The 21,309-nt window shown below is 40.8% G+C and overlaps 1 protein-coding gene across 7 annotated transcripts in view; it reads left to right on the top strand.

Moving 5' to 3' along the window:
- The window catches only part of PPP1R12B (protein phosphatase 1 regulatory subunit 12B), a 219,989-nt gene that overhangs the window by 190,917 nt on the left and 7,763 nt on the right, over positions 1 to 21,309 (top strand). For 3 of the 7 annotated variants that reach the window (XM_063113839.1, XM_063113841.1, XM_063113845.1), the window contains 5 exons: positions 2,124 to 2,140; positions 5,649 to 5,793; positions 6,765 to 6,869; positions 10,475 to 10,528; positions 11,872 to 11,922. In XM_063113839.1, the coding sequence (XP_062969909.1) occupies positions 2,124 to 2,140; positions 5,649 to 5,793; positions 6,765 to 6,869; positions 10,475 to 10,528; positions 11,872 to 11,922 (372 nt within the window). Of the gene's footprint in view, positions 1 to 2,123; positions 2,141 to 5,648; positions 5,794 to 6,764; positions 6,870 to 10,474; positions 10,529 to 11,871; positions 11,923 to 13,827; positions 13,978 to 16,872; positions 19,071 to 21,309 lie in introns of those variants that run through there. The other 4 variants (XM_063113835.1, XM_063113838.1, XM_063113840.1 and 1 more) reach the window with 4 other exon arrangements.

Raw genomic sequence — 21,309 nt, 5'->3', positions numbered from 1 at the left:
AGAGAGTGTGGAAAAGTCCATGCCTAGAGAGTTAGAATGGAGGTCACACTTCTCCCCTATGAAGTCTGTAGTTTGCAGACTGTTCTGCCCAGAAGCAGCAAGAGAAACTAAATGGTTTCCTAAATTATTGTTTCGTTTGGTTGCATGTGAGCTCAATTCCCTGGGTCAAAGGTACCAAGTTAACTTGCTACTCTAACCAGCATTAACAGCCAATATAGTATTCTTATAACTAGAAAATGAAAGAGAGGGAGTTGGGGGTGGGGTGGCAGGGAGCTGACATTCTAAGAATGCACTTCCTCGTAATTTTCACATTTAATTCTTACCATTAGAGTAAGTGGTAACTTGCCCAAGGTCACATGGCTAGAAGATGTCAGGGCAGAATTAGAACTCAGGTCCAGCCAATGCCATCTCACTCCTCTGGAACATTAACAATTCAGTTCAGTGAGTGTTTTTGGAGCACCTATCATGTTCTAGCCCTGAAGGCACTGAAGATTAACTGGGAATAGGATAGTAGATGGATCTCAGATAAAGAAATCTTAGGAAATGCTCCATAACAATAGGTTTCTTGGGTTTTTTAAAATTTATTTTTCTTAATTGATCCATGATAATTGAGTATACTATGGAGTACAAATGTATGTGTGTGTATTTCTCTAATATCGTCTTCTCAAAACTCATTTCTCCTAGGAAACCTTTTTAGTTGGAGGCCATGGGTTATCACTGTGATCTCCATAGCACTTAGTCGCATGTTTTCCCTACATTGCTTCAGACAGCCTTGTTGATTGTGTTCGCAGTGCTCTCCCAGCTCTGTCTTTGTTTAGTCCAGTGGTTCCTCACTAGGACTGTACAACTGAGTCAACTGGAGGACTTTTTAAAAATACATATGTAAGACTCAAATGATGTGATTTTAAAAAATAAATAAATAATAAAAATACATATAGGAAGGCCTCACTCTAGACCTACTGAAAGAGAATCTCCAGGATTGAGGTTAGGATGTGTACATTTTGAAAAGGTGCACAGGATAATTCATGTAACCCCTGATTTAAAGAGGGATTCCATGGGGAAAGCTACATTTTAGCAAAGTCACCCTGTTTAGTCCCTCTTTAGTCAGATGTGCTGTCACACCATACTTCCCCTGGACAGCTTTAGGGTGTGGTATATCTGGTTGTCATGCTGTGTTGGTTGACAAACCCGTGGTTTGCAGGGACTGTTCAATGCTTTAACAGAGTAGTGTCATTGAGTGACTCCTCAGTAGTTCAAGGATTCATTATTCATTTTGTAGATTATTGGACCCGTGTTTTCTTCTTCTCTCCTTGGTCTGTCCCTGAGGATTCTGTTGTTCTTTAACACCTCAAAAGAGGAAATAATACATTCAAATCAACTGAGTATTTATTTGCCTGAGTTCTTTAAAAAAAAAAAAGAAGAAGAAGAAGAGATAGGAAGGTAGAGGTCATCTAGGGTAAACAGTAAAGGTGAAACACGGACATAATTACAGTTTGTTTACAAAGACCAGGCTTACAGTTTGCGTCTTATAAAAACTCCTTTCTTCTGAGACCTCAGAGTACTTTCTTATTCTTTTTATTTTTTTTTTACCAAGACTTTCTTCTCTCTCTCTTCTGCTTTCAGTAGCGATCTGGGAGAAAGCAGGTACTGTCCTGAGTTTTCATATTTGTAAATTGCATTATTCACTCAGGACAGGGTTGAGGGTTTGTGAACTGGAAGAAATTAATAGAACAAATATTGAGATCCATAGAGGCTAAATGTCACACAGAAAATCAGTCATAGTCACTCCTAGATCACAAGGTTGTCTGGCTAGCTGGGCTGTTGTGGCGGGGGGACGACACAGTTTTTGATCATTTTGCACACTTCCAGATTATAAAGATGCTGTTTCCAAAGCCTCAAATCTAGTGAGTCATGAAATACAAAGAAGTGTGAGCTAGAGCTAAGAAGTCTTTTGTGCAGTTAGTTGAATTGCTTTTCTTAAACTTTACCCCTATCTTCAGCTGTGAAGTTGAGACATCTGATTTGAAAAGTGCATTTATAAATGGATATAACAAAAATCAGTCCCTTGCTAATGCTATTTTTTTTGTTGTTGTTGTTGTTTTGTTTTTGTCTCCTTTCTCTAGCATGAAAGACTTTCTAGGTAAGAACTCTCCCTGTTTTATATGCATGCTTAATACTTGTGAGTGAATGCATGTCTAATTAAATTTAGCTTTATATAATAGTTTAGTAATGTTTCTCACATCCTTTCCTTCATTTCTGCAGCCACCACAATAATTCAGACTTTTATTATCACCTGCCCAAAGTAATTGACTAGCTTTTCAACTCACCTTCCTACCTCCAGATTCTCCCCTGTATACTTCCACTGGATTAATTTTCCTAAAGCACCAGTGTACTAGGCACCGTGCTTGGTTCTAGGGAAACAACACGAATAAGACGCTCTTCTTACCTTTAGTCAACTTACAAAGCTCTACAGAGACAGGTCATTTCAATAGAGTGAAGTAAGTGCCATTTGGAAGTATGCACAGGTATTATGAACAAAGAGAAGAGGCAATTAACCTAATCTGGTGGTTCAGAGAAGGCTTCATTGCAGAGTTGGAGCCTGAATTGAGATTGAGGTTGGATACTGTCATTTAATAGTGGATCCAACACAATACCTTGTACCTGAGGGTGCTCAATAATAGTTTGTTTAATGAACTAAAGACCTGTTTTGCAATTGCTGAAAAATTAAGGAAGGATATCAGAGTTTGGGGGATGACCCTCTGTAATTTTTCACCTAGTGTCTAAGGACACAAAACTGATCTTCCTGAAGAAAGAAAATAAATAAAAAATGATAGAGACTGTGGAGCTAAAAGTTTGGTCACCTTCTTTTCCACAGTTCCTCTGAAGGAGAAGTTAAGAAGACATTGGGGGAAGATGTAGTTATGCAATAGCTTAAGGCGAATGAGTCTCCTCTTAATTCATTTGGTAATTGAGTAGGTTCTACCTTATTAATATATTCTGAATTTTACAGGTATTCTTCTTCTGCTTGCCCTCTCACCAACTGAAGATAAATAATTTACTTCTAACCTAACAGAAAATTACTTAGTTTTGCAAAATTAGTGGAGAGTGGTATTTTGCTACAGTTAATATTTCGTGAACTCTGTTATATTATAATGGCCATTTGTGAAAGGAGACTTCAAAATATGCTTTAAAACTGTAATGATTAAAACAGTGAAGTACTAGTTAAAAATAAACAAAGAGATCGATAGAACACAAGCCATAGCCCCCCAAAAGTTGTGTGTATAAGGTAACTTTTCATCTCAGTGAGGAAAGAATTATTTAATAAGTGATCATTGGGACAACTGATGATCAATTTGGGAAAATATAGACTTCCCTCAAGCCATACCAAAAACAAACCAAAAGGCAGATTTCAAGAGATACTGCTTTGGGAGCAGTCCCTAGTATTCTCCTTACTTGCAAGTAATAAAGCCTTTTCGAAAAACAAAACAAAACAGATTTCAGATGGATTACAATTTTTAAGAGAAAAAGGTTTTATCACAAAAGTAGTAGAAGAGAATATAATCATAAAGACCTTCCCAAGCACAATACCATAAAGGTAAAAATTATCAAATTTAATTACATAAAATTTTAAATCTCTGCTAGTAAAAACATTATAAACAGAGAAAAAAAGTGAAGTGGGAAAAAATATTTGCAACCTATGTTAGCTTTAAAATCTTTACTATGTAGGAGGCTCCCCCAATATAACAAGAAAAAGATAATTCCCCTACTGAAAAAAGGCTATGAATAGGCAATTCAGAAACAAGATAAATAACCAAAGATATTAAACCTCTCTAATGATTTCAAAATATAAGTTAACAACAATGAGATATTATATTTTTCCTATTGGATTGGAAAGGATTAAACCTGTCTGGAGGGGGAAGTATTCATACTTATTTATATCACCATTTAAAATATATTTAGTCCTTGAGCAAACAGTTACATTTCTAAGATCTATCCTAAAAAAGTAATTGGACAAATGCATTAAGATTTATAGACAAGTCTGCTCATTATAGCATTATTTATAGTAGCTAAAAAAAAAAATGAAACACTGTGTCTATCAATAGAGGATTCATTAAATAAATTATCATACAAACATGTAATGGAAGATTATGCAGTCATTTTTAAAAAATGAAGCAAATCTACTTTGCTTACATGGTAAGATGTCCCCACTCATGGTGATAAGTATAGGGAGGAGAAAGAGTTAGACAACAATATTTATTATCTGACTTTATTTATAGAAATATGTATTTTAGGGGCTGGCTTGTTAGCTCTGTTGGTTAGAGCATGGTGCTGATAACACCAAGGTCCAGGGTTTCATCACTGTACCAGCCAGCTGCCCCCAAAATAAAAAATATGTATTTTGACATGTTTATGTGTTTGACATTCTACAAGGATATGGACTAAACTGTTAATAGCAGTTATTACTAAGGCAGGATTATGGGGTGACTTTCTGTCTTTAGACACTTCAGTATTAATTAGCTTTTTCTTCAAGCATGTATTGCTTTTGTAATCAGGAAAGTCAATAAAGAGATTTCTATTAACACAAAAAGAGAAAAAATGTTGTGAAGAATGTGGGACTTAGCCTCTCTGTAAGAGAAAAGTGACCATTAGTGCCATTAGTAACTAATTACTTTGCCTCTGCCCTCGCTGTGTCATCCTATTGCTCCTCTACCTCTTCTAGTACTTATTTCAGCTCCCGCACCCCCAGCTTTGGTAGTAACTACCACAGAGACATCAAAATGCAAGTTCCACAGCTGTGACTCTTCAAACCATCCCAATTTGGGGATGTAGAGTTCTGCAGGCTGGTTGGTACACAGCAATTTCACATGTGCCACATTTTAGTTCGGAAAGAACAAAGTTTGAGAAAAATCTAAACCAGTGTAAAGGATCAACATGATAGTTGTACACTTAAACAGGTAATCAGCTGAGAGACTCTTCCCCTAATGAACTTGCCAATACCAGAAATAAAACCACCATTAACTCTAAGAGCCCAGTTGCTCGAAGATATAGAAATTGTAATTGCAGGTATAACAGTCTTGATTTCTTGATATGGAATATAGATACAGGTAGACAACTAGCTATTTGGGCACTGTGGTGGTACCCCTAAAGTTTGTGGGATTCTAGCAAACCAGTAGAGTGAGCACCTAGAAAGCACATGTACCATGCCACCCCCATTCAAACTCCAGCTCAGATCTCTGAATCCATATGTTTCTGATTCATTGACAGTTCATTATAATCATTTTCTAAGAGCCACTGAGATCCAAGAAACTTTTGCTTTTAAAAACACACTCTTAAGGGAAGCTGTTCAACCCTAAACTAATTTGAAAAGCTCTAAGATTTAAGTCAGCATATGGGTCCAAACCACCAGTTTTTCAAGTAAGCTCCATTCTTGGCAAATGACGGCCTCCCTCTCCAAGCTTGTGCAGTTTAGCCATGAAGTAGGTCCAGGAATGCTTGCTGAGAGAGATTTAAGGAAGGAATGTTGTGCATTGTTTCTGGCCAGGGATCTCAAATACTTAGAAAAGGCATAAACTACCTATAAGCATTATCTCCCCCCCTCCCACTTTGTTCTCAAAATCAATTTTTACCTTTAATATTATCACCCATAGGTTGGAATCAGGAGGTAGTAACCCTACAACCAGCGATTCTTATGGTGACCGGGCTTCAGCAAGAGCCCGTCGGGAGGCCCGGGAGGCCCGTCTAGCCACCCTGACCAGCCGTGTGGAAGAGGACAGCAACAGGGATTATAAAAAAGTAGGGTCTTTTTTCCGTTTTCCTATTCTTGGATGACAACATGTAAATTTCTCAGCCTTTTCCCCCAGTGTAGAAAAATAAGTATAGTTCTGAATAAGCAGAAGAAAAGGTGCTTAAGTAGCTAATTCTTTGCAGGTTTCTGGGATTATATTATAATTATATTATAATATTTTAATATAGACTTCTCTCCACCAGCTAAATAGACTCCTGTATATATTGTTTTTAGTGTAGTAAATATATGTCTAGAATGGGATATTTAGAAGTGTAGGAAAAAATAAGAAATTAAGAATTATAAAAAGGGTAAAAAAAATGTGGTGCTGTCTCTCTCAGCCCCTGAGAATCATTTGATAGACTTGTTTTTAACAAACATGTGCTTTTAATAAGGTCCTGTGAATATTAACTAAATACTTCTTGGTGGTAGTAAAAAAAAAAAAAAAAAAAAAAAAATCATCATCTAGGTTTGAAGAGGGTTTAAATCACTTTACAGTTTATTTCCTTTGATTCTTGCAGAAGAGTACCTAGCTTCAGGAGAAAACTTCCCCTTTTCGACACTTAAGATACCAGCAAAAAACATTTTTGTTAAGAAAATGTTTGTTTTGTTAATGTTCTTTTAAGCAGAACTTGACTAAAATCTATATCCATGCTAGACTGGTTCCAAAACAATAATTCTCTTTTGTATGAGGAGCTATGCCCCGTAAGAGAAAATGGAATGACTTTTTTTTATTATTAATGTTGGAACATCATTGTTCTGTTTGTGTTCAGCACCTGGGACTTCATCATTTTCAAGAAGCAGGAGACCAGTTGGCTGAATGTACTCAATTCCCTAGACTTCCTTCATCTTCTCCGTCTACCACACAATGGTGGTTTGGGACAGAGAGCCCTAGGCATTCTCATATGATGAAACTGTGTGGGTTCTAATTCTGGGAGCCCTGCGTCGTAGGTGACCTGATTCTCTTTTTTCCTTCCCCCAGCTCTATGAGGGTGCCCTGACCGAAAACCAAAAACTGAAAACAAAACTTCAGGAGGCCCAGCTAGAGCTAGCAGATGTAAAATCCAAGCTTGAGAAGATGGCCCAGGTAAGGGGGAGGAAGAAGGAAGAAGATGGGGAGGCAGGGGTTGATGTAGGGAGGCAAACTAAACAGAGGACCTAAGAGACAGGAGGTGAGAGAGTTAAGGTTGGGCCTCCTCGGGAGAGGTGTGAGATAGAAGCCTCTCAGATCCTAACCTGATTAGGGTTCAATCAATGTTTAACCTAAAATTGAAAACTGATAGTTCAGTGAACAACTCCTGATGGTCTGAATGCTAATAATTGATATCATGGAGCATAATCTACTTGTTTCTTTTTGTTTGTTTGTGTTGTTTTGTTTTTTAGCAGCTGTCTGGTAAGGGGATCTGAACCCGTAACCTTGGTGTTATAAGGCTGTGCTCTAACCAACTTAGCTAACAGGCCAGCCCCCTGCTTACTTCTTAGTAGAAATATATAAACCAGTGCTACAAAGCTAGTCCTAGACAGTTTCTTTCTTGTTCACCATGTTTCATTTCAATTTGTCTACACATCCCCTCTTGGAGAGGGATAAACAAGACAGACACTTTTAAACCTAGTGCAGAGAGGTAGCAAATTAGGCCTAGAGAAGTAAGTGGTTTGCTTAGGTCATATAACCAATCAAGGGCAAAGTGGTACTAGAACATGGGATTAAGTCCCAAAGCAAAGATTCAGTCCCATAGCATATATTGTCTCCCCATGTCACCACTCTTTTGGCCTAGGAGTAAGGAACTTTAGTGGCAAAAAAACCAGATAAACCATTTCCTCTCACCTCCAGGTATAATTTAATTAGAGGACGCTTCAGAGGGTGCTGGAGCTATAACTTCATCATCAGTTAAACAAATTCTACAGCTGAAAGCTAAAGCAAGAGCTGTCTTAGTTTACTACTGAGTTAAAAGAAACCTACTGAGTTATTGCCCTCCTGTAATGCCTGGAGATTAAGAATTTCGAAAGCTGAACTGACGTAGAAATGACTGTTCACCAGGAGGGCATGAAATGATAACCAGAGTCAGCTACTTATTCTGGCAATATGATATAATCCAAAAGCAAAGAGTAAAATGCTAGGGTTGTATACTGCCAAGCACACGGGGTTATAGTGGGTAGGGTCATTGAGTACCCTCTAAACATATTGTTGCAACCCCTCTGGAATAGGATGAGCAAGGGGTGCCATCATTTGGAAGACAGTGCTACAGAATTATATGGGATCCCAGCAAGACAGCCAGGATACCCACACTTTCCACAGGCTGGCTTGGCGGAGCATAAAATGGATGGCCTGTCCTGTGAGCTGCCTTTCAATTTGGAAGAGGCACCCCGTTCTGCTTGGTTATAGTAGCTGAACATGGTTGTTACTGGGAATTTCTGAGACCTACTGGAACACAGATAATAACATCTGGGCTTACAGTGATTTTGTGAAACAAGGAAAATAGGTCTCTAAATCTTGTGGCTGGCTGGTGCAGGAATCCCTTGACCTTGGTGTTATAACACTACACTCTAACCAACTGAGCTAACCAACCAGCCCTGTCTCTAAATCTAAAAGAAAAAATATATATACAACTATCTCCATTATGGCAGGTGGATGGGCTAAATAAACCTTAAGGTCTCTTTTCACCCCAGCATTATTGAGCCTGGCAAAATATCTTACAGTAGACGCTCAAAGGACATATGGGGCTAATTTTTATTCTGAGTAGTGCCATGTATTGGCAATGGTTAATAAATACAGGTCATATGATGGTTCTGATCAGTTACTGCTGGGGCTATTCTACAGAAAATTAAGGAGCAGTCATGTGAGGAACCACAGGAAGAACGCAGTTTCACCTGCTCCCCACTCTGTCCTCAGCAGAAGCTCCTGACAGCATGTTTCTTGACCTTTAGGGGTTCTTGGCTTTTCCACCAGCCCATGCTTCATAGCAGTGAGTAGTCTAACTAGCTTCTGACATTGACTTGCACAGAGGGCATTGAAAATAAAATCAGCCTTTCCAGTTGCTTGGGAAAAGCATTTACTCTCTAGCCAACTGCTTTGCTGGGTGTGTCGGAATATACTTAATTTTGCCAAATACAAGTTATTCAGAAGAAATGGTAGTGCTACAAACCAGGTCTCTACTACTTACCAAAAATGGAGTTGTTTGGCAGGACAGTGGAGGGAGGGCAGGACAGTGGAGGGAGGGCCTGTCAGCCTTCCACATGTGTATGGAGATAGTTGTCAAACGGACACATACAATACTTTCACATAAATGGTCCGCCCAAACTCTAAGGGGGTTAGAATTTAAAACAAAACAAACAAAAAACTAGTTCCTTGTATATGTGAACCTTGCAAACAGTCAAGTCATCGCAGCTTCTGCAGCTTCTCAGGCATGGGAAAAAGACTTATGAGGATATGAACAAGCTACAGAATCTACTTCTGCATTTTTTTCATTTTCTTCAGTGTAAAGGCAGACAGTCTTGATCTTCAGAACAGAAGGTGAAAGCCCAAGACAGGAGCCAGAATTCTTGAGTGTTGCTGTTAGTTCTGGCTATTCCTTAATTTTTTAAAAAAGGAAACCTCTGCAAGAAGACCAGCACAATTTCTGTATTTATTAAATGCTGTCTGTACATGGCACTAGGCAAAATAAAAATAATCACCTGTATTTATTAAATGTCTATCGAATGTAATGCTAAGCCCAAAAGGGACTTAACGATCTATTTCCATTCCCCTATTTAAGGTAGGATCATTACCTGAGGTTGTTCTACTTTTTCGCTATGGTGGCTAAACTTTCTAGCACCTCTGCAAAATTTAAATTGAAAGTGAAAGATGATCTAAAATACACATTCTAAATCTTCTATTCAAATAAAATCTTGCCTTATCTGGAAGCCCAGTATATACAACAGTAGAATGCTTTGTTCAAACCAGGGTGGATGTCATGAATGGGCTCCTCAGAACCCCTGGAAGCCCACCTGCATGTGAAAAAACCACTCCTCTAAAAGAAAACTGCCTCAATTTCCAAAACAGAAGGAATAAGTTTAGAATCGTGCTATGGGACTTAGACATTCAAGGTCAGGAATCCCCTGCCTTTTATTTTATTTATTTACTTATTTATTTTAAAGATGACCGGTAAGGGGTTCTTAACCTTTAAGTGAGGTAACCAGCCATCCCTATATAGGGGTCTGAACCCACGGCTTTGGTGTTATCAGCACCACACTCTCCCAAGTGAGCCACAGGCCGGCCCTGTCCCCTGCCTTTTAAAGAACAAAAGTCATTTTTCATTGTGCTATTACTCAGAAAAGAGGAGAAGAGGGAGATGGTGCGATGTAAGAACGTAGTTGGCATTGAAGACCTAGAGAGAGAGAGAAAGATAGTGTGTTTGCGTGTGCATATGCGTGACTGTGCGTGCATGCTTTCAGTAATGGCTTTGTACTTGTGAATATTTTAAATTTTAGAGAACATTACTACTGCCTTCCCTTCCCCAGTGAGAACCCTGCAAACTTCAGAGAGACAATAATATTAGGCTTAGAAATCTATCAGAATCTATTTGCTGGGGACCCCTGCTATAGAGAAAGCCAGAAGCCCTGCTGTTTATTTCTGGATGTCCACTGATGAAGCCGAGTTAAACCGGGCTTTCAACTGGCCCTCGGACAACTTAAGTAACAACTGTTTTCCTTCAGCAGAAACAAGAGAAGACCTCTGACCGATCATCAATGCTGGAGATGGAGAAACGGGTATGTTCATGTCTCTTTTCCCCCCATTTCATCTCTTCTTTCTGACTTTCTCTAACTTTGTTGTTCATGCCAATGGAAAAATTTTCTAAAGAAGGCGGGAGTTCTGCCACATTCCATTCCTAACTTGACGATAAATTCTTTTTGTCTGACTCTGGGCAGTAATTTGATTGCTAGTCATTTTGGCTTCCTCAGATAGTCCGTACTTTCCACATATTTCTAGTCTTAGGGTGGAAAGTGCCCTTGGAAGGCCATCTCATATGTTGTTCTGCCTCTAGGCAGAACTGCACACACGTGCATTCTCATAATATGTTTTGGTTTACTTAAATCATCCTACACACCCCCAGGTCCGAGGTCTCCTTACCCTTCCCATCACCTTAAACAGAAATGAAGCTTTCTGCAAGACCCTGTGCCATCGATTTAATAGGTCTTATGACTTGAAACATGAGCCAACAGAGACTTTGCTCACTGTCTGACTGAGGGCAGGATTTCTGGTTCAATTGCTGACCTCCCCACAACTGCACTCAGAATATTTTCCTCGGATTTGACATTCTTGGATTGAGAAAACTCGATTAGATTTATTGATGAACCCTAGCTTTGATTTGACCCTAGAGGTATAATATGTTTCCATGTCTCCTGTTGTTGTCTGCTTAATTTGGAAAACAGCTGAAGATATCTTACTTAAAGTTTATTCCCTTGGCCTGTAACCAAACTTCCCTGGTATCTCATCTGATCAAGGACTCCTCGTTGGGTTCAGGATAAATCAAGAGTCAATTGCTGGGAGAGAGAAATGGAGGGGGAGGGAAAAACTAAGGGGAGGAAAGAAACTAAGGGGAAGGATGCTATTTCTTCATAGATAGTGATGTCTACTTACCTGCTCACCATCTCTTCTGCATCATGAGAGAAACAGTTCTCTAGGAATTTAGGGGGAGCATTACTGAAGGTAATGATGCTTTTTTGTTAATAGACAGCAAGGGGAAAAAAAAAATAGAGAGGAAGCATCCTGGTCACTTGTAGTCATCTGAAATTCCATGAAATTTTCAACTTCCACAAAATAACTCAGAGTGCCCTAGTCTGTTTGCATATTAGCAAGTTGTTTCCACACGTATCTCCTAATTTTCTGATAGGAAATTTAAATAATGTGATTTTTATCAGTAAAATAGCTCCATCCCACATGTGGCAGGATCAGATAGTGCTCAAATCACCCAAGTAAGGTTTGCCTGAGTCCCTTGTTTTAGACAAACCCTTTGACCAAGAGGCCGCTGATCACGTGGCAACTGGGAAGCAGCATTTTGACTCCCTTCTAATTCCATTAGATGTTCAGTCATCTCATTGTTTCTAAACAGGAGAAGCGAGCCTTGGAGCGGAAAATGTCAGAAATGGAGGAAGAGATGAAGGTATGAAGAGATTTTCTTTCTGTCTTTGTATGCCTGTCAAGACTGCATATTTGAGCATAGGCCTGCCCCTTCCAAATTTCACTACAAACTCAACACCCTCTAGAAGAGATGATGTTTGAAGAGGAGGTAAGCACCTCTCCGTAGCCATTTCTTTGTCTCTTTCAGCTTATACAGCATCCGCTGTGGCCATCTCAAAGGCCTTCTAGGAACAAATGCTGCCTTTGGTTTAAAGGAAAATCTGTAGGCTAGAGACAAACCTGAGTTGAACTTTTAAAGTTTTTCAAGCAATGGCTTCACCCTCAAGAGGCTGGATGAAAAGGCTAGAACAAGTTTTCCAGCTCTGCAGAGCCTCCCATTAGGTGCCTAGGGAAGCCTGAGCATGGCCAGAGGCTTTCCTCCCTGTTGCTCCTCCCCAATCCATCCCTTTGCTGGAAGGAACACAGATTGAGTCATTCTGCAGCAGAATAAAAATTTATTCACATATTGATTTCCTGCCGCAGCCCATTTCCCCTGAAATATTCAGGAATGCTTGGCATTCTCACGAAAATAAGCTCATGCCACCAGATACACTTCAGGCCTCACTGCTTTCCTTTCTCCCCTCACCATGACCTGCAATGACCATCACCTCCATCACCACTTTAATGCACATCTGCCATCCTGAGCAATTTTGAATGCTAAGAACTGGTAATCTAACCAAAGGAGTCAATTTGCTCCTGTGGAAGAGGGATATAGAGCTGCAGGGAATGTAGAGTTGCTCAGGGTAGCCACCTGGGTATGATTTTAGAGCATCTGATCCCTGCAGTGCATGATACCATATGCCCACTATCACCTAGCACTTGCTCAGCTTTTTTTATTTCTTCAGGGATCTTATTTTGCTGGTGCTGAGATGCCAAGTGTTCATTTGGTGAGACATAGGTTTCTCCAGCTGGGAAACTGAAGCACTGGGACAGTATTAGGCAGGTCCCCAGGTCTCTTTCTGTAAGCAAGCATCTCTAATAGGCAATTAGAGCCCTTTGGGAAAGACATTTATTGTTCCAGTGGCCTAAAAAGTTTGGTTATTTATTGGAAAAAAACTTTTCTGGATCTGACAAGGTCATATTTTACACAAGATCCAGCACTCATAATCTGTTACTCTTTATAATTCCAGAATAAAGGAGAAATGCCAAGCCCTGCCCTGCATTCTCTACTCACCATCCCAAGGCAATAACTGATAACATTCACAAAGAATTTCAAGGAATACCTGCCCAAATACTTTAAATCTTCCAAGTTGATTCAGAGCAGCAAGAAGTAGAAATAATAAATGATTGATTCTCCTGCGATGGGAGAACAGTATGACCTAACACCATTAAACTTCCCCATCTTCTATTTTTTCCAAACCCACCTCACTTACCACACAGAACTGTCCTCTCCCACTCAGCAGTATGTTAGCAGAGCTAAACAGTTCTTGATGCATGAATACCCACAGCTCCTGGGGGCATGGGGGCTCCTCCATTTTTGAACCCCCTGAGTTACACCATCCCCATACTCTGTTGTTCGGCAGCTGTCAGTGAGGCTCATTAAGAAATGGCCTAAATACTGATCTGGAGAATATAAATAAGAGCAAAGCTGGTGCCTTCCAGTAAGTACTCAGGAGCCCCAAAGCCAACCATTACCCACCAGTCATGGAACGCTGTGTCATATCCATGCAGGCCCACACACAAAGACCCAGAAAGTGGCCAAAAGCGGAGAAATTGAAGTCCTTTCTTATTTCTATTCCAATTCTAAATTGGTGAGTACAGAAGCCCCTCGGTTCTGGTTGCTCTCAATCCTATGGGTTGAGACAGGCTTACATGTTTCTCTCTCTCCTTATCCCATCAGGCCATGATTTCCTAAACTAGGTCATGAGTTCTTTTCTTTCCTCTGTAGAGATATTACATGAGAGTGTTTGCTCTCCCCAGCCATAAGCCATTTGCCAGCAACTTTAAAATCAGTTGTTTAAATTATCAAGTGGAGCCAGATCATGACTGTTTAGGCCCCAGACCAACAGGTAAGCTGTTTTGAGACTGATTTTTTTTTTTTTTTAGTCAGTTGCCGTTATTCTCCATTACCAATTACAAAGCCAATTGGAGAAGAAATGCCTGCAGGCCCCAAAGCCTCTAAACACCGTTTGCTCCATCGAAGCCTAATACCAACTTTGTAAATCGTCCAGCTCCCCCTAGAGGACCAAGGCAGAGGAGTATCAGGGCCGCCTCAGTCACAACAATTTTGTCTGTACCTTCTTTGAAGGCAAAAACTTCAAATATACAGATACAGACATTACAAAATTGGTGTGATTGGCCCTAAAGGAATCTAAGAAAATGCTTGTTTAGCCTTAAGCTCTTCATCCATACTATTGTTTATGGTGACCAACTCTCTAGAGTGATTAGTGGCCAAAATCTGTGTGCTAGGTAGCCAGCAAATCTGTTCCTAATAGAGTTTGGGACCTGTTGGTCTCCATGCTTGTTGTGTATTCAGTTTAGGAACAATCAGTAGAGATGACCTCCAGCGAACCCTTGAAAATACAGTAGGTGCTCAAGGACAGAAAGTGACTTCAGTGCCTGTTCTTCTGACTTTAACAAAGTACGAAGTCCAGGTGAAATGAGGAAACCGTGAGATGGGCTCACCAGATATATGTAGGGCTCTGAGGTTGTGAGATGGGTTGTGCCTTTCTGGCCTTTACTTGGAAAGGCAAGTATTTATGAATTCTACCCAGGAGAAAGTCCACCCGGATCTTGGATTGGAGTAGGATGACATGGCTGTTTCTGACAGGTGTGCATGTCACTGTGAGCTGTGCTAGGTCTGCACTTGGTCTTGGGATGTGCCCACATCAGATCTGATTACTTTTCTACTGCACCCTCCATTCAGCATCAGCCTCCTTGCCAGGCCTTCCCTTCCTTTCCCAGGTCTTTGTATGAGAGGGGCCTAGTAGCCAATCCTCTTTTAGACTGCTCCTGAAATTTTTGTTTTACTTGTTCTGGAAATATCACTAGCTGACTCTATCCCTAAGCTCTGCCCTTGCGCACCCTGCTCTCCTCTCCACTGCTGCTCGCCTCCCTTCTCCTCTCCTCACCTTGTTTTCAGCACTGCTTCCTGTAGAACATTCCACCAGATTGTTTCCTGCCCCCCTCTCTCTCATGCAGATAACTTCCAAATTCTTCCACCTCAGTCTGCTTGTACACACATGTTAGACTGAGTCACTTTCATAGTTCATGTCTTTAATATTATTTATTCCCTGGGAAGCTAGGACCACTTCATATAATGACAATGATTATGTCGAAAGCTTTGGTCCAATGTCAACACCAAAGAAGGGTGAGAGCCAGGGACTTTCCATTGGTTCCTAAATTTGGTGCCTACCCATCTCTTGAAACTTTTCCATATGCTGCATCATGATCTCCCTCCCCTGTCCTCTCCATGGCTGAGATGCTTGCAGTGGGCAAGGAGAATTGCCAGTCCCTACCCGCCAGTGGCCACATGGAACTGTTGGGCTGCTCTGCCTTTTTTCCAAGGTGGTCATTCTCCCCTTTGGAAAAAGAGAAATTCAGCAGTTTGTCTCTGCTTGTTTTTTCTTTTCACTGTTTTTTCCCCTCATGCTACCTTTCATTTCCTTGCTTCTTCACTCCCAAACAACTATACCTCCAGTAATCTTTCATTTCCATCCTTCTCATCATGTGGGTCTGAGAGATTTTTCTCTGATACCTGGTGGCCTTTTTTGTCATCGTTATAACCACAGGATTGTCCATCCTCATCTATGAAACCCCATTCATGTAACAAAATCATTTCCCTCCTCCCAGAGAGCTGATGATCTGTTTCAGGGGCAGTGCAGATGACTGGGAAGGACAAGTAGCAGAGTAGGCAGATCTGTGACATAATTCCATTTATTGAAGTCTCTAAATCCCTTATGGAATATGGCATGTTAGGAAGAATATCTGTTGGCTGGTTATTCTGTTCCATTTGCGACAGATAGTAAGGGCTGGACTAGCGCATTGGCCCAGCCAATTCCATTTTCACTGGATATTTATGATTTCTCCAACTTTTGTGAACAGCTATAATTTTCAGAGTATGAGTCAGTTTGTGAACACCTTTAAGCAGTTCCCAGCCTCTGTATGAACTGGGACAAAGAGAGCACAGTTAGCTGTGAATTTAGTGATGCATATAATCATATATAGCAGGTCAGAGGCAGGTTAGCAGTTCTTGGATCCTGGAACAAGCTTTCTGGACTGCAGAGAACTAGCAGGGTAGTGAAGTTTCCTGCAAAGCAGGTTAGAGGATTATCCAGAGAGCTGAGAGTTCTTTATTATTTTGATATGTGTCACTTCAACCTTCTAAACAGCACATGCCCTATACAAAAAATACTTAAATAACAGACCACTTATTTTCCTTGTTTTATTTTTAAAAATAAAAAGTAAATGAGGTAAGAAAAGAACCCAGAAAGAAAACAAGTGGGGGTAAGGGACTGAGTATGGGGGAGGAGGAGAGGAGAGGAGAGAGAAGGGCAGCAGCTGGATTTAGGAACACCGAGTCCTCAGCTCCAATCCCAGTGGTGGTGAAGAAGAGTCCCTGAGATTATGGCTCAGCCATGTCCATGTGGTTCAGAAAGCCCCAAGCCACATGGTGGGCTGTCATTCTCCAAAGCAATCCAGATGTGCTTTTTGGGAGCCTGGTGGTTGTTTTCATATGGCTGACTTCCTGCATATTTAGACCTTAACCAAGAATCAGAGACACAGCTCTCCCCTCCCTGGCGCTTTTCTTCCTCATCCCCTGCCCCCCATTTGCTCTCATTACTCCTGCCTTTCTCATTTCCTTTCTTGCATGCAAACTAAAAACAAAAACAAAAAGTCACGTGATATCTTTGTCCTACTTTTTTTTTCTTCTGGTCTGTCTTGTCTCTCTCTGTCTTGTCTGTCTGTCCCTTCCATGTCTCACTCTCTACAGAACCTCCACCAGCTAAAACAGATCCAAACCTTGAAGCAGATGAACGAGCAACTGCAGGCTGAGAACAGGGCCCTGACTCGAGTGGTGGCCAGGCTCTCGGAGTCCATGGAGTCCTCGGACACCCAGGAGCTCTAGTTCTTACCCCTCCTCTCCACCACACTTCCCTCCTCCACTACTCCAGGCAGGTTCAGTCTTCTTGTTAGTCCCAGATGCTCTGTGCTCATCTCCTCCATCAGAGCCTCCATATGCGGTTTCCTATAAAGCTTGGTCACCTGGAGATGGAAAGAGCCAATACTGAGACCATAGACTGGGACATTCTAGGTTAAGGGAGGCAGTTGTGGGGAGACTTCGCCTGGCCTAGCAGTGTATGTGAAAAGATCACCGCACTATCTTCTTTTCCCTAGAGACTGAATATGGATTTACTCACTCAGTTACACATAGGTATACACACGTGTGTGCACATACCTTTGTATGTACACGTACACACATTTCTTTGGTGGAGTCATTGCCAAACTGAGAGTTTTCTCAGTAGATAGCAACCCACATGTATCCTGGTCCTCTAGAGCAATTAAGGTTGGTTCTGGACTCCAGGTTATTGTTGGGCCTAGGGCAGGGGCTCTCAACCATGGCTTCACATTCAAAACACCTGGGAGTATTTAACATTTAGCTGTGCCTGGACCCACCCCCAGTGAATCAATGGTCTGGGTGAAGACCCGGGCATCAGTATTTTTTTCGAAGCGCTCGTGTTACTTTTGTGCAACTATGGTTGAGAACCACGACCCTTTAGATATTAAACAGAAATAAATCCCCACATCTGACAACATTGCTGGATGGAGAGTACTAGAACTAAAGACGAGAACTATTCTGGCCCAGCTCCACTACCAGCAAAAACATTCTCCATCCTACCATGTCAGCAGAATTGGATAAGCATTCTTTGCCTCCTTCTACAGTAGTCTTTGCTTTCTTCTTCCTTCTTTGGAGGCATTTTTATCATCTCTGTCACAAATCTCTGGACACTAGGGATGTGTCCCTTCCTGTCACAAGTGTGTGGGCTGTGAGGCAGAATGCAGCCTTATGTAAATGAGACCCTCACATAGCCAGGCCCTCCCTTATGCAGCCAACTTTGCAAAGGAGATGACAGGCAATGGAAAAAAAGAGCAGGGATTTCTTTTCAACTGAGAACCTAAAATGTTTGGCATACTGGAGCCCTCCCCTAGCTGTGGATATGAAAGACAAGTTCACAGACGACTTGTTTTCTCATCCCAAGATGGTGTGATGGGGTCACCACTGCTCTGAAATGAGGTTTTAATTTTCAGCAACAATCTAATTAGTCCTGACCGGGGCCTGTTCTTTTTTCTGCCGATTTGCTTTTGCCTTCAGGGTCAGTAGCTGGCAACTAATATCCACTAGAACTGAAACGCCCAAATTACCACAAGGGCTGAGCTAATATCCTGCTGCAGATGCTATCACAAGCAAAAAAAAAAAAACTGAAAGGAAAGTGCTACCACGGCCTGGCAGCCACTGTTAGATCCAAACTCCATGTTTTAAAACTTGCCTCGAGATTCCTGGAAAATTTGACTTGGGAAGAACTAGGGACCCCCGAAAGATGTCCCAGTTATTTTTAGTTTCCCTCTTTGTTGCAACATAGTACAAGATCTGGGGCAAAACTAGATCTCATGCTTTCAGTAGTTAATAATCTTGATCACAGTTGTCATTTATTAAGGTGACCTTGGGCAAGTTGTGGTAGAAACAAAATTGAAACCAAATATGTCAGGTTCCAGAGTCCAGGCTCTTAACCACTGCGATATAAGCTATCTGCATATTTGCCACAGAGTTTTAACCATTTGTTAAGCATTCAGCCTAAACAATTCAAGAAGGATCTATTGAACAATTACAGTGTGCCCCCAGCATTGAGCTGAGGAATGAAGGTCAATATTCTGCTTTCTCAGCACCCTGGCTTACTTGTCAGAGGTTAACTTTCGAAGAGCCATTTACCTACCAAAATATTTTGCCACTGTAAAGAAAACCATTGCCAGATACATGACCTTCTATAGCAGGGGTCAGCAAACTGTGGCCCACTAATATGGCCCGTGAGCTATACAAATAGTCAAAAAAGAAATTAATAGAAAATAATATTTTATGACACATGAAAATTATATGGAATTCAAATTTCAATGTATAAAAAATAAAGTTTTGCTGGAACTGAACCATGTTCATTTGTTTATGTATTATCATTATGTCTATGGGTGCTTTTGTGCTGCAACAGCAGAGGTGAGTAGTTGCCAACAGAGACTGTATGGACTGCAAACCCTAAGATATTTACTATCCGTCCCTTTACAGAAAAAACTTGCCAACCCCCGCCCCTCCCCTGCCAGAAGGAAAGATGAGATAACTAAGCCAAACTGGTGGTGTGATCAAAAGATTTTTGCCCTGCCCTTTTTTTTTTTTTTTTTCTTTTTTTTAAATAGTTCCTTGGAGAAATCATCTTATCTCAGTGTGTAGTACAAGCCACTTGCCAACAAAATATAAGGAGTGACTCCCTTCCCCCTTCCCATGTGGTTGGAAGCAAGGCAGTTCAGTCAAGACTTATTCTAAGTCCCTCCGACCCTACAAGCTAGCCCCCCATGGGTCTCTGAAGCTTCAGGACCCCTATATCCTCTTCCTCTTTAACACATTCCTCATCGAAGGCTGTAAGAAGTAATATTTGAGAAAATGTGTGCTTTATTTGTCAAAGGTATCTAACATACAACTGTGATAAGCTGGAAATTTAGAAATTAAGCTGAGGTCCAGGGAGTTGAAATGAGAAAGTGTTGTTAAACCTCAGATGTGTGTAGTACTTTCACGTATGTTCTTACTTAATCATTCTTTAACTTCAAGTGAATATCAGATAGCACTGTTCATTTCCCCCCTCTCTTTTGAAAGTAAAGTTTGCAAGGCTTTCCGCCCTTGAATTCTACATTATATTTCTTGTACTTTTTGACACTCCTGTAAGATGTCAATTGTAGCATGTTGCAGCTGCGAAACTGCCTAGTCCAAATTTTTTTTTCAAGGAATTGAGTTCTTAATGTGGAAATAAATCACCAAAGCTTGATGAGTTGTTTGTATATTTTATTTTTAAAAAGGGTGGGGAGCAGCTCAGTTGTGATTTGATGAGCTATTAAGCAGTGAAATGTAATCCACTGCCATATATAGCTTCTTCCACCTATGGAATCTTATTATGGGAACATGGCTCTCAGGGTCTCACTGCTACCCAAATGGCAGGCCCCAGGATGGGGCATTAGAGAGCAGGCGGGAAGGTGAAATGTCACGATGCCACCCTGGGCTGACTTTTTCTAGAAATTTTATTGAAATGAGTTTCTAAGCACTTGATTCTGGTAGGCAAGATTGCAGGGTTAGAGACATGAAAGACGGCAGCCAGAGCTGCTTTGATTGAGCTGGAGGTAAGAGGCTGGGTCAAAGGACTGAAACTTTATTTTGATGTTTTCTGGAGTAAAGTCTTCTTAGTAAAGTTTGTCTGCCTTCCCACCTTCACAGGAAAACTCATAGTGGTAGTAGAAGCAATCAGGATTGCAGAACACATTATGTATGTCAACATATTTCCACATCTGTTATCTCCTGTGGGCCTCACAGAGTCCCTACCTTATGAGGGAGTATGACAAGGATTATCGTTCTTTTAAAAATACTAAAATAGAAATGCAGAGAAGTTGAATGATTTGCCTGAAGTAATACAGATCATCAATGACAATGACAATGACAATGCTGGGATTTCAGTTTCTGGGCTATGACAGTTTCTGGTGTATTGTTCTCCACCCCACTTCACCTGTAATGAAAGAATGACCATCTGTGGAGTTGGACACAACTGGGTTCAATATTAGCTTTGCCATTTACTAGCTGAGTGCCTTGGACTAGTTATGAAATTCTTCTTTTCCTCATTTATAGAAATAAGGATAACAACTGTATCACAGACTCACGAATTGATAGTGAGATCCTCTAGCACAGTGCCTTCCACATTATAGGTATTCAGTAATGTTTTCCTTTTTTCCCGATTCAAATTATTTATGTATCTTTGATGCATATATGTGTGCATAGACATATACTTGTATAATTTAACCTACACCTTCTCTGTGAGATTGAGGAAACAAAGATTATATTCCTTAAGGTGTAGTTAGATCCCCTAAGTAGTTAATAGCAAAGCCAGAGTTAGAAATAAACAGGCCTCAAACGTCTCAGCCCAGGCCACCCTTTACTGGGGGCATTGCTTGCCACAGGGGTCCTGTAAGTTTAAATGACCAGTCAATCAAAGGACATCTGTATTGAACAGATGTGGATGTAGATTTCTGTAGCATTCATGGTGAAGATGTACTTACATTCTAATCTAAATCACTCTTGCTGCCAACAGAGCCCACACATAAACCGCACCCCTATCAATATCCCCAT

This window comes from Cynocephalus volans, chromosome 11, assembly GCF_027409185.1.
Source record: "Cynocephalus volans isolate mCynVol1 chromosome 11, mCynVol1.pri, whole genome shotgun sequence".
Taxonomy (NCBI): domain Eukaryota; kingdom Metazoa; phylum Chordata; class Mammalia; order Dermoptera; family Cynocephalidae; genus Cynocephalus; species Cynocephalus volans.
This window is presented reverse-complemented; position numbering and strand designations above follow the sequence as displayed.